Here is a 19,157-nt window from a genome sequence, read left to right as displayed (position 1 = left end):
AGTTAATGAAATCACTGGCTTTTCTCCTGATGGTTTATGCTACAATTGCTACTTCAGAAAAACAGACACCCAAGTTAAGAACAGGGGGTATAACATTGGAATCCTTTAATTTAATTTGGTCATGATTCAATTTCTCAGAAAAAAAAGGTGGCAGTTTCAGAGCTGACAATTCAAGCAGGACCAAATGATGTCTGCAGGATACCAAAAATGAAAAATTGTGACATATTTCTATTTTCATGCCACCACCCTGCAGCTGTATCCTACACACCCGGATATACATGTGTGATTATTGCTTGGGAATTCTGTTTACACCTCTTTTTTTCTCCATGCTCTCTTCATTTGCTTGAGAAATTCCAGGTTTTCTATTGGAACACGGAACAGAAAAACAGCACCCTCGATCCAATGTTCAATTCCAGATTTTACGCTTTTAAAACCTAGAGAAAACTGAATAGATATGTGTAACTTATGAACATATGACCGTACATATCGTCTCCATTTGGTTCTTAGTGCTGCAGCCTTCAAAAGAAAATTGTGTCTGTTTCTATTTGCAAAAGCCCACTTCTCCCCTGTGCCATCAAAGATGTCGCTACCACAAGGGACTTTGAAAAAATACCATTAAACAAGAATAACACTAAAAAAATGCCTGGATTAGAGAATCCAAGTTACAGTGGCGTGAAGGAACCCTAGGGAAAAAATGTGGCTTTTCAATTAAAAAAAATCTAAATCAAACAGCTAAATTTCACCCTGAGGAATCTATGAAGCCTTCTGTTTCCCAGCCACTTTTGCATAGTTGTGCCAGAAGCCATTTTTTATCAACCATTTCTAGAAGCAGACCAGAGCCACAGTGAAATTTAATGATCTAAGAAGAGAAAAAAAAAAAGGTTTTGAGCCACATGGTGACCCTGATATGATCCTTCTAAACATGATACCTAATGGCATATGAAATGTATAATTTATTTTGTGGCATTTTCCGGCACAATTCCAGAAAGAAAACATGTTGGATTATTAAATTTCAATATTAATAAAGTACAAACTAGGGAACTGTTAAAATTCTGACCTGGAAACACTGACCTGCTTAGGCCAATTGAGTTAATAAATGATTTAAACAGGGGTGATTCAACAGAACAAGCGCAATTAAAGGGCCTTGAGTTTCTCCAGTATCAGATGAGCATCTACTGTACAGCAACCAGAGCACTGAAGAAAATAACTGCAGACTCAAATTATGGGAAACATATAGGGCCATATTCAGAAAACCACTGTGCTAAATCAATACAGGTTTTCTTTTTATAAGACAACACATCTTCTAAAGATACCAAATTAAGACTTACTAAAAGACATTTTAGTAAGAGATTGCATTTTCAGTTGCTCTTCAAAAACCAGGTGATGAAATTAACACAAAGTAAATTACGAATATGGCCCCAAAGTATTTATCCCTTCCAAAATGTTCACTCATCTGTTTCACAATGTGAATCTAAAGAGATCTAACCAGAACACAGCATCTAATGAAGTTTCCAGGAGGGCAACCAGTTCAGTCTCCTCTGGAACAGAGCCCTGCCTGCCCGCCTACCCTCTCCGGTAGGTTTTTGAGAGGACATGGGATTAACTGGCAGGAGAGGCGAGCGCACTAGGTGACAGCATTTATATCTGTGTTGTTCTTGTCCGCGGTTCAATTAGGAACCAGGCTTCCTGGTGCCAGAAATCTTCTCTCACACAACAGCTTGAGGGCTTTTCAGGCCACAGAGCATTCCATCACCTAGCTGAATAAGAACGAGCAAACGTCTCAGTAGGAAAATAATGGTGAAAAGGCGGCTGAACTAACAAAACTGCAGTCCTAAATAAAGAAGAATCTCTGCCCAAATCTAAATGAATAGCAAGTCGAAAAACTACAGGAGTTTCAACACAACAAGGATTTTGTTCCTTTGATATCCTGCTGATCCAATTTCCGGTCTGCCCTTTCTGATCCATGTTCCGATACATTCTCAGATAAAGGCTTTCATATGACCCCGTCTGCCTGTGCCACATTGTTAATTCAGGCCTACTGTATAGTCACCATCTGGGAGTTCCTTCTGTAAATTTGTGTGGTGCTTTACCCAAGAATAAATAAAGTGTTTGTGATCAGGCACTGAGTTTCCCAATTAATCAGTAAGATGCCTTTGTGAACACCTGGGAATCTGTTGATGGATGGGAACTCATTGAGTGCAGGCATCTTCAAACCAATCATAACCTCACAGCTAGTCTTTGACAGCCCTATGGCAGCCTACAGATGAACTCACTTTGGCCTTGGAAGGTGTTAATTAAGCTTGGGCTCCTGAAGCCAAGACAATCACATAATGGCTAAAAGATGAATCAAACTATTATGTGGCACCTAGACTTTAGATGTCAACTAGTTCAAGCAGGGAGCTGCGTCAGCATGGGTAGGCTGCAGAGGAACAGGTAACGGGTTTATTCCATGCTGAAAGGAAACAATGTTTCATCTGTGGAGCCTTCTTCAGGTATGAGCCGAAACGTTTCTTTTCTTTTCTTTCCAGCATGGAATAAACCCATTACCTGTTCCTTTAGATGTCAACTACTACTCTCAACGGTTTTTAAAGAAGAGTTGTTTATGAACTACACAAGGTCAGCAAATTTGTTTTGGTTAGAAGAAGAAAAGTTTGCATTAGAAAACACCCAGAATTACAAACACACAATGCTAGCAATAAGCTTTATCAGCTGTGATACATATAACAGCATGCAAATAAGGATTTCCATGATGTCACCTGGCCTGACATTTACCAAGCAGATACAGTATGCCAGATGAGGGATGTGTGTGATTAATCACATTCTTATATGGTTCAGAACCTGCCGGCCAATAAGTATTTCTGGGAAAGTATCTAAATGCCATTGTAGTTCCTGTGCTTCCACGATAAAATGCAAGGTCTTGCTCTCAAAAAAGTTACTTTGACTGCATCTACACAATAATTTCAGCTGTTATGGCAAGGGTTTCAGCAGCTATGAATCTCATTGTAATTAAAATACTCAAATAAAGGCCGTACCAACTTATAATTTCACATACACATAGAAGAAAATACTGAACCTTTACTTTTTCAGCACCACGACATAAACCAAGAAAACCGAGGGCCACTGTGAACCTCATTGAAGGATGCAATGGACTGATACAAGCTCAATTTGACAAACAGACCCCTGCCATACAAAGACAAGCCATCCTGACAGACAGATGACAAATCTACTGCAGAACACCGGGCACAACGAAGGAACTATAGCACCAACGTAGGGCGCTTAACGGCCATTCCGTCCCCTGTGGCCATGCGCACGCAAGGCAGGCTGGGAAAAGCGCTTGAGGGGCGGGACTTGGGGGAACCGGACTGTATATAAGGGGGCGGGGGACTGTGAGGCGGCCTCTTCCCTCCCGTGTCTGCATTAGTGTAGGTGCGGTGCTGTCACCCCTGTCCCTGTGCGTGTACCTTTCCCCGGTGTTGTTCAACCCTCTATCCTGAGTCCTACGCCTGCTCCTGTCTGTACCGAACTCCGCGGTCGTCAGAGAACACAAACCACTTCTACTGTAAATCTGACTTCATCACTTGGAGCCTGGCCTGCTGCAGAATGTCATGTACAAAGTCAATATGTATTCAGCAGAAGAGCTGGACAATTTCACTGCTATGTGTGATTCTTGTTTTAATGTGGCAGTTTTAGTGTTTTTTTCTTTCTTACTGGTACCTGTATAACATAAAATCCCTCAGCACATTATATTTCAGCTTTAACCCTTAGTAATGATGTTCATTTAGCAACAAGCATGCTAATAATATTTCTAATAACACTAATAAAAGTAACAAAATACATGCATAAAATCAAATATTTAATTCAATGCCACCCAAAAGATGAAGAAAAACAGGAACATGAATTTGCCAAGTACAGTTTTTTTTTTAAAAAGTCTGTTCAGCAGTTAACCCCATCCTTCCATCAGTAAAAACAGTGGCTTTAACCTAATACAAATATGAAAGCTCCTTTTAAAGTCAACATTTGACCACTCTTGATTGAGTGCATTTGTTAAGACCTACGTGGATGATGGGGAGTTTCCAAATCTCATTTAGCTGCATTTTAAATTGTGAGACTATTCTTAGAACAGAGTCACCCAAGGTAAAGAAAGCAGTTTCTGTTACAAAATAGAAGGCATAATTCTTTACTGTGTAAGGAAATTGTACAGCAATTATTCTCTTCTCTGTGTATGCCAAACATTTCTTCGGGATTCGTCAAGGCTATCCCCGAGGGACCATACAGTAGCTGGGCTCTGCCAGTCGATGGTAGACAGAGATTTAGTGATGTCCTTCCCTTTAGTGAAGTCCCTCTTAGTGTACTTACTTCCTTTAGTGTCCCAGATGGGACATTTCCTTTGCAGACAAAACACAATACATTTAACACGACATTAACCTATTAACAATTAAGACATATACATGTATTATGAAGAAAAGAAATATATAAGTCAAGTAAAATGGACAATTATCAGATTTAATAGTCAGGGGAATTAAGTATAACACAATTCTATTGCACTTGAGTCAGGGTAGGCTAAATTGACACTGATGGAAGAAGCTGAAATTCACTGTGCAAGGGGTGATCATGACAGTCAGTGATAATATTTGCCTTCCGCACTGTTTGTTTGATGTGGACATCCGACAGCTGTAGCTGTTGTGCACCAATAATTTTGCTGACTACCTTCACAGTCCTGCTCAGTCTGTTCTTAATGCCAGTATTAAGGCTACCAAACCCGGCTACTGCAGTTTATGTTAGAACAGATTCAATAATATCACTTCAGACATAAGCATGTACACAAATGTACTGTATAGAGGTGGACATAGAGAGAGAAACAGAATGTGACAAAAAGGGGAGAAAAACAGAGCGAGAGAATCAAACAAGGAAAAAAGAACAGAAAAACTAACAATAAGACCTTAAAATATTTCCATATCTGTCTGACATTTCTATTCTAGATGGAGAAGGAGTAAGTTAACCTAGCAGAAAAATAATTACATTCTGGCTTTAGTGCTGCCCAAAGGTTCCAAGAGCACAATTCTGTTCTACTCAAAAATGCCACAAACTCTCCTTCCACAGTTTAAGCAGAAGAATTTACCTCTCCTTGTAAATGTCACAAGATTTATTTTCACAATCCATAGCTGTGGGGCACAGAAAACATTCTTTAAGATGACTCAGAATATAATGCCAGTCTTGCCCACACATCTAATAACTGCAGAGGTTTGGTCATTTATCATTGATCTGAACCCACCCACTTCTGCGCCCTTAAAAAATTTAAAATGAAAGATGACAGGGCTCTTGAACTCATATTTTCTTTCACTGTTTCTCTATGATTATTTTTTAAACACTTGCTTTTAAATTGACAGAAATGTAAAATCAAGCCAATTCAAGATTCTATAGAAGGGTGAAAAATAAAGAGAAAGAAATCAGAGCCTAAAGCCCATACTATTACAGAAAAGTATCCTGTTTTACGAGCATACCAGATTTAGTATACAGTAGGGGACACAAACTCTCAGTGGACTACAAGTACTTAGTATAACTATGTGCATATGTTCAACTTTTAAAACACATTTTCATCTGTGGCTCAGATCTCAGATTGTGGTAAACAAAAGTTGCTCCATGTTAAACTTGTTCTTTGCTTCCACATTAGCTATTTTAAAGAAATAGCAGTGAAAAAGCACTTCAATTTTTTTTAAATAAGAAATCTTAGAAGTGGTGGAGAATACTGCTCACAACTCTGTGTTGTGGCTTGTTTTTACATTCGTTTTGCGTTGCTAAGGAAACCATGCATTATGCACTATCTGCATTAGAGATTTGTTAGCATTGCTGGCTACTGGGGCCCTGGGTTTAATTCTTGATTTGTTACTTGTGTGGAGTTTGTATGTTCTCCTCGAGTTTGATTTTTGCCGAATGCTCAGGTTTCTTCCTACAGTCCAACAACATACTGGTGGGTTAACTGGATTCTGGGAAACTTTCCCAATGTTGGTAGAACAGATCTGTAATATACATGCTTTGCTAGCAATTGAAGAGGAGACTTTTGTATAGATTACATTTAAAAGACTATTAAAAAAAATTAAATTATATAAAAAGACGATGAAGTTAAAGTTTTATGATAATGCCATCATAGAAGCAGGTATGAAGTGGTGTCCTGGTCAGAAACAAGTAAAAAGTTTATCAAATTGTTAGGCAGAAATATACTTATAAAGATGACCACCGTTATGTGCAACTGGGACAGTGTAAAAAAATCTGTTTTAAGATGATTCAATAACTTTCATTGTTCTAATAGTCCCATTACAAAGCCCTTTGTTAAAAGACAAAAGACGAAAAATAGAAGTAAAAAAACTCAGCTGTGTCTCTCTCTGCCTTGTTTATCACTAAGGGCATGAAGAAACTGATGTGGTTGATTTAAGTACTGTAAATGTCATGACATCTACAGTTCAAATAAGAAGTTCTGCAACTCTGAACAGGCATACCAACAAAAGTATTTTAGTAATAATGTTTTATAGGCCTGGGCAACAGCTGTAAATAATAAAATGTATACGTTTTAAATAACACAACACTACTTTCAGCAGAAGAATATGCATATCCAGCAAACCAGATGATATAAAAGTGGTTTGGTCTACTGCCTGGTGAAACTAATCACTTTTACAGTCCTTTCGGCAAACTCTTTCTCTGTAACTTTCTCTAAGTTACAGACTAAAAAGATTCAAATGTTCTGTGCTGTAAAAAAAAAAAACCCAAGAAAAACCTCAGCTATTTGTGTATTAGTGAAATACAAATGAAATTCAAAACATTATACTGCTCTTAAAAGCTTGAGCTTAAAGCAATGCATTAAGTTCCCCTTCTTTTAAATATTACTGCATATCAATCACAGGTCTGATTCTCTGAAAACAGCAATTATCAAGTCCTTTAGAAGTACCCCCAAACACTGCATTTTCCACTTCCTCTGTTAATAATTTATCTCCCTTTGCTTTTTGCTTAGCCATGCTCAATTTGGTTTTCCTTCAACCCTTATTACAAAGACTGCACAGTGTGGAGCCAATCCCTTCTTTTAAAGATGCCAACAAGGCATTCGTATCATCTGAAGGCATGCTGTCATTCATAAAGCTTTCAGAAGGCTCAGGAGGATTGCTACCTAGTTTGAGTCTGCTCTCTTCAGCAATAATCACAGGCCCAATTACTACAATGCAAATTACACACAGTGGACGGGAGGGGAAAGAAAGACGAAAACATTTGGAATCTATTACTAAGTAGCCCAAAGAAGGATTGAAAGTTTGTCGACTTTCATTTAACTACAAAAAAAAATGCTTCAGGTCAGCTTCAGTTCAGACCACAGAAAGATGACAGCTGGAAGAGTTCCAAAGCTTCACAGCATTGCCGCCCGTCTGCTGCAGAACACAGTTAAATTGTCCTCGACTTGGGTTGAGATACATCAAAAAGCCACTGGTGGTGACGGACACAGCAAGCCAAAAGCACAGGAAGCAAGAAAGGACTGAGCTCTTGATTGCTCTCTCACTGAGTGGTATGGCCGTCAGTCCTATTATTAAGAGGGGGTGTGCTCATTTTAATCCGGTAGAGCCTTGCATACCGTGGAAGAGATGGACAGTTTAAAACGGAGAATCTAATCAACCCCTGGGTTTGGGAGGTGGAAGGGAACTGAAGCACCTAGCAAAAACTTGCACTAGAAAGGTCATCCTGGGGAACGTAACCCAGGACCTTAAGCAGAGAGACAAAATCATTAACCACCATGATGATCTTAAACTACTTAAAGGAAAATGTCGAAAATTTGAGCTTGATCACAATGGAACCCTGCTTTGAAACACAAAAGACATTTTTGCATTCACCTTATCCCAGACTTAAGAAAGGGTATCAGATGTAAATGACCACACTTTTTGTTTTTAACAAGCTGTTTTATAATACGAAATAATGCAGGCTAGTGTCACCCATAGTTTACTATTTTACACAACCCTTCCATCCCCAAGAAAGATTCAAGACTCTACAATGGTGCCAATTTTAAAAGGATCTGACACTTGCACTGGCAAGACAGGTGTGCAATGGAAATGCAAAAGATCAACCTGACGATCCCAAGGTGCTAAAGATGCAGATGCATACAGCGTGAGGACACACACCCGTCCCGACAGCTCTGGCGGAAACAGCAGGGAAGTCTCACCTATCTGCACTTCTCACTCCCTGCTGGCAGCTTTAGCACTCCTGCGGCAAGCGCAGATGCCAGTACTCAAGAGGCTGAGCCATTTCTCCTCCTCCTGCAGCTCTGCTGTGTCCTGCCTGGCTGCTGTCCCACAGGAGGGAATCGCCTAGCTATTTCATCTGTTTCCTAGCGTTGACCTTTCTGTATCACTATCGGTGATTCCTGACCCCTGTCCTCTTGTCTGAGAGTTTATTAGTGAAATGCTGCAGGGTGTAAACGAGGTGCATTCCGATCGAGGTGCATTCCGATCGAGACCTGCGGCACACTCCTGAGCGCACTGGTAGAGATAATCAAGGTTCAAACTCTGTGACAGGGGGGTCAAAGCAGAGCCAGGGGATCCACAGACAGACACCAGCAACGGAGATTAGTTAAACCACACAATAAATTCCGATTAACGAATGAAACTTTCTCAAATTCTCCTATTCAGAGAATTTGATTATTCGCTCCAAGATTTAGTATACCAAATCAAACTCTCCTGGTGTAGAAATACTGTTTCTGCTCTTTATTCCTGAAACAATCATTCAAATAAGACTATCTGGTTTCCTCAGTAGGTAGCCCACAGCTGTCAGTTTCCCACCAGTGATCGATGCACCAACAGGAAATTTCCTTGCTTCTCTTTGAACAGCATTCCTGAGAAGCCTTATTGAACTATTTTTAACTGTTATTTAGAAGCAACTAATTAAATCCTGTAAACAGAAGATGGTGATTATCAGTTGTGATCCACTGAAAGCTTAGGAACTTAAAATTTAGTAGAATGTTAAGCTTTGAAAGTTTTTGTAATAAACTTTTAAAGCCTTTTCTTTATTCAGGGTTTAACTTTGACTATAATTTTGCACAGGCATTTCCAAGGCATTTATTTCAATGGGTTGCTTCTAAATTTGCAGAAAGAATGATGCATTCATGTTGTTTCCCCAGTATTTGTGCTTCCTGCACTACCATTCCTGCCTGTTAAAAGTCACAGTTGTTGTGTTATTGCCCCAGGACTGGTATTTACACTCCTGGCATAGAAACCCTTACAGTATGTAGCAACACATTGCCAGCCCTCATAGATATCTAGTTCCAATTTCTGCTGTCTAGTCAACTAAGAGGTTTGCTCCTGACAGGCTTCTCTGTGACAGGGTGTTGAGTCACCTGATGACTTTCTGCGGAGAACATAGAAAACGCTGACCCTGCAGAAATGACATTCCGACGAGCTGTTCCTTCAAAAGGACCCCCAGTCATGACATCCCTAATCTCCTCTCACCCCTGACCTTTTCCATCCACAGAACAAGCAGGATTTTGCCTGCGTGTTTAAAGAGGAACTGGCAAAAGCGGCCCAGAAAAGAGACATCTTTTTTGTGACAGAGTGGAAATTAAAAAGGGACCGTCACCAGGCATCGCTATACGGGATAAAGCACCAAGCACAAAATATCTGATATCTGGGAGCTTTGCCTACTGTAGCAGCGGATGGTCATGTACCATAAAAGAAAGCATAAATACTACAGGACAACTGTCCAATTCCCCTATTGTTAAGTGGGAGTGTTGATTTTAACACAGTAGTTAATATAGTAGTACCTTGCATAGAACAAAGTTAAAATCACACAAGGGTAAATCACCCTCCACTCAAAGCATACTGCGAAAAAACATCCCATTCCCCTGCATTACTGTTTTCACGTCAAAGGCAGTGCCATTCCCCGCCTGTTCAAGATCTGTAGATCAAGATCCTTTTTCGAGCAAAGAGACTGTTGATGCATCTTGCAATCCCTCAGAGAGTTGAAAGATGTACAGTATACAGTATGAGGGATGTGTACATTACATCCAAGTTGATTAATCATGTTGTACTGTCTATGTTTGCATGTTATGTCAGTAAGCAAGATTAACTACAGATTCATTGTATATTTTTTTTCCTTCCCCATTATTAACATCAGAGTCTCTCAAAACGTCTGGTGTGGGCAATAATTTAACCAATTTAATTTTTAACCAATCGCTTCAATCGTTTTACAACGCTCATAAATCAGCAGATGAAGGTACCTCAAGGCAAACCAGATGCAAATGCGCAACAGAGGAGAAACTGTACGAAGGTTATATTGTACACATTTCATAAAGAAGGAGTTACTATATAATGGACAGGATGTTATGTTTTAAGATGGATTAACATGATTATGGCTCATTTCATTGCATCGAGAAGAAATCTATGCAAAAGATACCTACTGTATCAAACAGCACTCACATTAAAGAAATACATCTATACAAACCTTAAGAGACAAAAACAAGGTTGATAACATAATAACTTGATAATATTTTTCAAACTTGTCAATAAGTATCAACTTGCCAGAATATCACAGTCAAAGACCTATAATAATAATGTTTAAAATACATTACTTTAATAAACAGATAAGAAGGGTTTTATCCCAGAAGGTCAATGCTGGCCATACTTGTTGTCACTAGAACAGGATGATTGTAAGAGATCCCATATGCGACATCTTCTGATGAAATCCGAACAGGCTGAGTTCAGCAGAGATATAACATATTGCGAATGTGTCCAATAACTGGATGAAAAACTAATAAAATGTGATTACATGTTCTGAAAGACAATGAGCCATGACACCGACATGATGTTTTTTTGTGCATCTTCTGCATTGCAAGTGGTTTTCCAACCCTGGTAAACATCACTGATAACTGAAAGAAATTGACTTTCCCCTTTTAAGGATGTCCATCTGAACATGTAGGATGGTGACAGTAACAAACGGGGCAAAGAACTGAGAAATAATTTTACTACAGCAAGTTTTTTTAAACTTGAAGGGCCTTATTATGTTATGAATCTAAAAATATATTCTTTTTTTGTATAGAAAATACACAAAACTAAAGTAACAAATAAATGACATCCTAGAGCCAAGAGCGAAAATAGACCAAATGCATCATGTGGTTACTCCATTACTCTGGCACAGTATAATGGCAGTGCAATGAGGAGGCACAAGCCTAAAAGACAACATTTTTACACACACACAATTATTTACAAAGACTTCTACAATTCAAAGCTACCCATAGTCATACCCTTAAATATTTACCAACCATAGTGCAGACGGACACAACTGTTCAGATTCTACCCAGTGTGATAGATTTTACATAATACAAGACTTTCTGCAGGAAAGTCAGCTCTCCAAAACCAGCGCTAAATTAGGAGATTTGTTGCTCCAATCCAAGAGATTGAAGCTCTGTCTAGCCAACTAGTAAATTACTCAAATATAAAAAAAGCATATCCATTTCCCCCCAAATTCTCTTCCTGTCATTTCAGTGATCAAAAGCACCTGATATAGTTTGGTTCTCAAAGAGTGTGCCCAAGTTCCTGGAGCCTTGGTCAGCAGGAAAGTGGAACTAACTTGCAATCTGTCTTATTCAGCTCTTGGTGATAAGAGAGAGAATCCCTGCTTGAGAATACAGTCTTCTTGGACCACCAACTGACCACTTAGCTTGCTGTTTTCTTACCTTATTTTGGCATCAGTCTCACTTGTCACCAGCTAATTGTACACCCACTCTATGGAAAAGTTTTAGTGTATGTGGCTGAGGATTGTCAGCACCAATTCTGTTCCTACAGGTAGCTCACTACAACTGATGTGCATAGCTCTCTAGATGCAGTGGAGCAACTCAGAAGGTGGACTGTGTGAGCCCTCTGTATGCCTTCTCACTGTTTGATGCTGGTGACTGGCTAGTATTGGCCAAATGGTAGGCCATGTTCAGTGGTATTGTCATAATCCATATGGGTACAATGAGAGTATTCTCCTAGGACACATCAATATGCATTAAATGACTAGAATAAAAGGCCCCTGTAGAAGAACAAACTGGCAGCTGTAGGCTTGTACAATACTGTCAATGTGGTTCTGTGGCTATAAAGTCGTACGGTTATTTGCTCTCAGTATTCTTTGACATTAATGAAGGAACCTTTAAAACACTGCTCTTAGTTATGCGCTATAAGCACAAAAATGAGCTGATTGGCCTCACCCTCAATTGTAATGTTCCTTTGTTCTATATATAAGCTGGGGGAATGATAAAACAATATTCTTTGAAAATGAACTCTTTTTTTAAAACATTTTTGGAGTTTGTTCTCAATCACAGAACACAATCAAAATAAAATTGAGCATACTTGTTACCTTTATACTATAGAACAGTCAGGACAAATACTAGTCAAAAGTTGCCTGTGAAATATATCTGTTCTGCCTGCCGCCTGATTGAGTTTATTAGGATTCCTAGCAAATGTGCCGATATCTAGGCTTCCAATCAGTGAGGCCTTGAGTGATTGCAAGGGCTTTTCTTCTCCAAACTGAACCAAGCAAGTTCACAGTCTGCAGCTACAGTATCCTGGCACAGATGAACCATTTCAGTTGTGTGGCCCTGTGCCCACCAAGACGGTGGTCTGACCCACAGATTCAAAAACACGCAAACTATTATTTTTGGAAATCACTGAGGTGATCAAACTGAAACTTGTCAGATCTCATCAGCAGCCACAGAAGCTTCAAACGTGCACCTCAGGTTGGTGCAGCTATGTTTAGATTTCAGGTCCAACACCTTAATGAAGCACAGACAGGTGATACATTATTTTAATCCTGTGAAAACGAGCAGATAAAAAAGCAAATAATGTAAAGGTATGTAGATAAAAGTGTAGAATTAAATCAAGGATGTTATCATAAATTATAAAATGTAATAGTAAGACAGCATTTAAAGTATTTTGTACACTTTTGGTCTCCACATTCCCCCAAAAAAATATATTAGTGCTAAGATCAGTCCAGAGAAAAGCAACCAGGTACATCACTGTGCTTTAAGGAATGTGCTACAGGCTGAAATAACGTTTTTTTTTCCTCTTGAAACTGCTTGCACTTGTAGGTACTAATGTTTTATGACAAGACATTCCTCACACAGTATTCCAGCTGTCATTGAACAAGGAAGGTTGTTTAATAACTTAATGAAAAGTTATAACTTAATGTCCCAGTTTCTCCATTATGGCAATGAAGTGTGCACAGAGCAGTGTTAAGTCATGCTCAGACATAAAAAATACACATGATCATTTAACAATTACATTGTAAGTAACTACAATTTTTACCTGTATCTTTATAGTAGGGAAGGACTATTATTTTTTTAGAGTACGAATACTATCCACCTAAGAATTCTATGCTGTTAATGAATTCTCAATTTAAAAAGAAGAGAAACTGTTGTAGAAACTGCAGGAAGTCATAATTACATTTTATGAAGGAAAATATGAATATTAGTCAATTAAATTCTCACTGGCTTTTGAAATTCCACCTCCATCAGCATGCAAGGATCCCATTTTATTGACATTGCTAATGGACTTCAATTTTGAGCTCGGTCTAGTACGTGTGCTGTAGTTTCTTCTCAAGTTTTCCATCGTAAATGGAATCAATGCTGAGGCAGCTATTTTTGATGTTAGCCTTGAAAATAATGACAAAGTAAGAAAATTTACACACAGTGGTGCAGTGGTCAGCATTGCTACCTCGCAGTGCTGGGGCCCTGGGTTCAATTCCAGATCTAGGGTGCTGTCTGTGTGGAGTTTGCATGTTCTCCAGTTGTTTGAGTGGGTTTCCTCCCACACTCCAAAAAACACACCGGTAGGTTAATCGGCCTCTGGAAAAACTGGCCCTAGGTGCAGGTGTGTGCGTGTCTGTGTGTCTGCCCCGCGATGCACTGGCACCCTATCCGGGGTGTACCCTGCTTTGCACCAGTTGGTTGCCAGGATAGGCTCTGGCTCACCTGTTACCCTGATTTGGAAAAACCAGTTATAACGGGGGTCAGCAAACTATGGCACTTATTGGCATGCAGAGGGATTTTTAATAGCACATGACTATATAGAATAGTCAAGCTCTGTATAGACTATTGCATATAGCCCAGATCACTGGTTAGAACCCAGGCTATGGTCACTAGCCAGCTGTGACTGGGACTCCTCATGCAGCAGTGCACGCTATACCGAACTCTGTCAGGTCTGGTTTAACTTGCTGGGAACCTGCGATCTTGCAGTGCATACATCCAATCAATGCTTATTGTTCTGTAGAAAACGATGAACTCTTAAGAGCAGACAATGTAGGGGCTGTGGAGACAAGCTGTGTTGACTTCTAACTGCCTGGAAGAGCTGTCTTCATGGCTTAAGGGAGAGGGAGAGGCTTAAGGTACAACAGCAAAAATTAGTTGAAACTGAAAATCAAAATAAATAAGGCCTTACCACTGAAAAAATGACCTTTCTCAAACCTATAATATACATAAAGATGCACAGCTGAGAAATGACAGTTAGAGGTTAATTCCATGCTGAAACAAAGAAAAATGTCAGACAGTAGATCCCTCTTCTGGATCTAAGGAAGGCTCCAGCCGGTTGAGATACATTGACATTTACTGTGCTATTTCTCTGTGTTGAATTAATAGTATAATACTAAATGGGAAAGTAGGTGGCTCTGAATTACCTAAATCCGTACCAGGAAACAATAAACCCCAGCCTCATATCTCAATTCAAACAGCCGCTCCTAGGTCTGTACGTTAGAATAAGCGCAATTTTCAAACAGGGTTTATGACAGCAGGTCATAAAAGGGCACAGGCAGGATCTAGGATTTGCTACTTGAAATGGCGCGAAAGAAAAAGGAAAAGCAGTTTTTTGCACGTTGTTTAAACCCTCTCAATATACTCTATGTTGTTTTTTAGACTATCCCATCAACACCATGGACCCGGGCTTTTCTTTTTCTGTGCCCAACATTTTGATATCACAGCTATTAATACTTGAAGAAAGAACCATTATAAATTTCTTTATCATTTTTATTATAAAGAATAGTTGTCTGCTTGATGTAGAGCAATAGTATAAACCAAGTTCCATTCCAGTGCACGGGCTGTGTAATTTCTGCAAATCGCTTCCCAAATTATTTTTGTTTTGAAGTGGTGGCCCCTGCAGATGTATGCCCATAACATTTTTAACTCCAGTAAATATAAATTAATTCACGGTGTTCCTGTCTCTGGGCTTTTAATGTGTGAAATTCCCATGGGCAAGTAAACACTAAAAAATTTATTACAATTTTCTCTGAAGGCCCTCTCATTTCCTGACTCATGTGTCAGTTGTTTTTCTTTCTTTTGCTCACATATGAAAATTAATCATTTAACACTCAAAGAGAAGAGAAAGGGATCTAATTAGCAAGACAGTTAACAGAAAGTCTCAAAGACTACCTACTGTACACTTGCTTTGGGATAAAAACTGTTTAAATGACTGTGGTCAGCTCTGCGGGTTGTTTTGTGGTGTTGCTTGTAATGATGGATATGAGCTCATAGTACAAACATAATGTGGAGTGCTCCATAGCAAGACATTAAGCTCCATTTCTTTTTAAAGCTGTGAAATTTGAAGGCATTTAGGTCATTTCTTTAAGCCTCAAGCCCTGTTTTCACAGGGCCAGCTTTCAAACACAGTCAATAAATGCCAGGAGAGTACTTTTTAAAATATTTAATTTACTGAAAATGCTGGGTATTCCATTACTTTGACTCATGTTGAAGAAAATCATTTTTAAAGTCCAAAATCAGATCACCCTAGGTTTGATCAACAAATGTTTTTATAGCACATTCGGACTATAACTGTCCAATCAGCTACAACAAAGAAAGTATGAATAAAATAACTCCCTCTCGTATCCACATTCTAGCTTCCTTCAGGGAAGCAAAAGTGGTCTTTTCAGGTAAGAAAAAAGTAACTACCCTGAGGGCACATTTACACTCCTATATCCCTTCAGACACTCTGCTGGAAACCACACTATAAAAGTCATTCCCTCAAGAGAGGAGCTGATAAAGAATGACAGGCCTTCTCCCCAATAGCAAAGCAAACACTCACCAAAAGTTTGTAGGAGGAAGGTTGATTCCAGGGAGTTGGAGAGCCTGTTGCACAGGGACACCCTGTGAATGTTAGGGCAGTCCATGGCTGCAGAAACGCGAGTGCCGTGCAGTGGGGATTCTTTTCAGTAACCCAAGCAGCCGTTAGAAAGCTCCATGCTGGATTATTCCAAGCTGCAAGCCCCCTGGCAGAGTCACAGCTTTCTCGACCGCCTTTGCTTTGAATAGGGGACGAGCAGCGCGGCTTGTCATTGGCCGAGAGCTCAGTTTGAAATTGAATGGAAGTGGTGGTGGGGGTGGGGGGGGGGGGTTCCACCTGCCAGTCCCGACAGTACACTGCTTCTTCCAGACACTCCAGATCTGTCCCATTTCACACAAGGAAGTCTTGGTATCCAAGCAGCCGGTGGACTGGAAAACATGATATGGAATCTGACAAGCCGACTGCCACCGGGTTTTGACAAAGGACACACTAATTGCAGACTAGCCACAAGAATCCTTGCTTTATAGAGCTACACCAAGTTTTTTAATTGAACTTTAACAAATTAACTTCATTTGTTGGAACAGCCGCTGAGACTTTGCTCAGACCAATCACACTGAACAAAACCTTAGCAGCTATTCCAACAAATGATGACCAGGTCTGGTTTAAATCCTCACTCGCTTTCCAATGGCAGTGTAACACATTATTCACATTCTAATGAACAGATTTAATATTCCAGAGCTACTGTATAGAAGAGCTTTGTGATCAAACCATGAACTGTGCACCATGACGTGACATTTTAGTACTGCTGCTACACATTTTATATCAAAATGCAAGTAGTGTTTCACATGAAAAAGAATTATTAATCATTCTCCTTAATCTAATAGGTTCCAACCTTTAATGTCTCAAATTGCCATTCTCACAAATTAATTTCCAGCAGTTTACGTAAACATTTTCTTTAGTCACAACACACATTAACATTTTTTATGAACTGGTGATACAGTCTTTTAATAATACAGCTACAGTTTTCCAGGAGGGAAGGGTAAAGACAATTAAAATTAAAATATTTTGTAGGTGCCAGAAACTAAATTTATTTGAACAAGTCTCAACACCATACCAAATCTAGCTAACTCCCAATTTCTGCGTGTTGTGAAACTCGTGTGAACTATGATGGTCAAGTAACATTGTCATGTGTAAGAGAACAACTATGCTGCAATGCACAGACAGATCTTGCAAGACTACAGTCAGAAATATCTTATCCCGACCAGCACTTCTGGTGTCCAGGCTACAGCTGTGGCACAAATCAACCACTGATAAGAGTGCCAACAGATCAAGCTCATTTATGTGCAAATTGTAATATATATTTTATATATATGGGATAATAAATAGCAAAATGGCCTAAGGGACAACATACTGTATAGCACACAGCAGCCTGTCTTCCTTTCAGACACACTCCAGCCCATGTGCACTCTGCTCCTGCTTTTCTAGTTACACCTTCAGTTGTGGTTGCTAATACACAAACACGTGGAAACTTCAAAAACCACACCTCCTGAACAGTTCTCTGCTTCTCCTAGACTCTGAGCTTTATAGGTTACAGATTACTGCACCAGGAAAAAGCAATGCTTTCAGCCAACTCTGACTTCAGCTTTAGGGTTTAACAATAATCGCCATTGCTATCAAATGGAAGGAGAAAGATTGCTTCTAAAAGTCACAAATCCCTTTCCATAAATGCCAGTCGGGTAAAAGGTGAAATTATCCTTATAGATACAACTCACCCCTTTTAAATAGAGCTCTTTGTCTCGGGAATTAGGTTTCTGGTGCAAATGACAGCAATTGCTAAATCAGATTTAGAATACAAGAATGTGCACTGCCTCCAAGCTTGTTAATGGTTTAAAATAAATTCTTTCACTACAAAATCCACAATATATATTTCGTTTTCAATTATTTGTTTAAGCATAACATAAAAGCTACGCCCCGAAGCGTGTAGCTCAGTATTTATGTGCTTTGACAAACCGTGTAGGAGATAGTGTGATTCCTTTTGAAACCCTCCTCTGCTGGGAAAAGCAAAGCAATTGTACTGTAATGGAATTTCTAATTTCACCTTCTTGTAAAGCACTACACATGACTGTAACTGCTTACCCATGTTGTTTACCCTTTCCATCAAGAAGACCCCGATTTGAACTCAAATTACCCCTACAGTGAAAGATTCTGCCTAAAACTATGAAGGTAAAAGCAACTTCAGGGTGTACATCCTTTTCAGATTCTTTATTTCCATATTAAAATAGCAACACAGTCACCTTGGAAGGCAAATGCAAATGCATTACAGAACGATTAGAAGTTTATTGTGAAAGGTCACGTTTCAGCAGTGAATAAAAATGGATTAAAACAAGAATCCCATTCACATGTATACCGGTGTTTCAACAAAAGAATGACCCCATCTTTTTTATTAAAGACAGCTTAGGTATGGTGGAGTTTCTCAGATCCTGTAGAGACAAAGATATCCTTTGAACTTAGAGGTGAAGAGAGATCTCAAATTTATCATCCATAATATGTTTACCTTTTGCAGACTCTAAGCAATATCCTTTCTCTGTGATAAACGGCCAAGATACTAGTCTCAACAGGATGCACAGCCACAGGCAAACCGCTGCAGACCCCACAGGTCTGAACAGATGTGTGGTTACAAACTGAAAACAGAACTCAGTTAAAGAGTTTGCCTATAATTTGTCATTTTTATGATTTTAGGCATTGTGTCATTTCCTTTTGTTCATTCTGTTTTTCAGATATTTCAAACACTTTTTTCTTAGCACTGTCCTCAACCCCAGAAAAACACACCAGGAATATTTCTGCGGCACCACAACGCACTATATGCTCAGATTCACATGAAAGGGGTCATACCAGCAGAGCCTTTCCAATATAAATACAGAACAATACTGACCCAAAGGAGTTACAGTAAATAGTTGAAAAGGATTTCTATTTTCCCCCTCAGTCAGCAACTTTTAACATTTTTGTGTCCTGACTATCAGAAATCTGCAAGCTACAGAATTCACATCTTGCTCAGTCTCAAAGATCACACATCATGAGATAAATATTTGTTCATGAATTCGGAATGTTGAA

General features: G+C 39.3%; 1 protein-coding gene across 1 annotated transcript in view; it reads right to left on the bottom strand.

Annotated features, from left to right (window-relative positions):
* Positions 1 to 16,406, bottom strand: part of LOC148816079 (regulator of G protein signaling 3-like) — a 36,324-nt gene extending 19,918 nt beyond the window's left edge. The window contains exon 1 of the mRNA XM_088904653.1: positions 16,068 to 16,406. Within this exon, the coding sequence (XP_088760779.1) occupies positions 16,068 to 16,152 (85 nt within the window). The 5' untranslated portion in view covers positions 16,153 to 16,406. The remainder of the gene's footprint in view (positions 1 to 16,067) is intronic.
* Positions 16,407 to 19,157: the final 2,751 nt, after the last annotated feature.

This window comes from Atractosteus spatula, chromosome 23 (genome assembly GCF_055471065.1).
Source record: "Atractosteus spatula isolate fAtrSpa1 chromosome 23, fAtrSpa1.hap1, whole genome shotgun sequence".
NCBI lineage: Eukaryota > Metazoa > Chordata > Actinopteri > Semionotiformes > Lepisosteidae > Atractosteus > Atractosteus spatula.
This window is presented reverse-complemented; position numbering and strand designations above follow the sequence as displayed.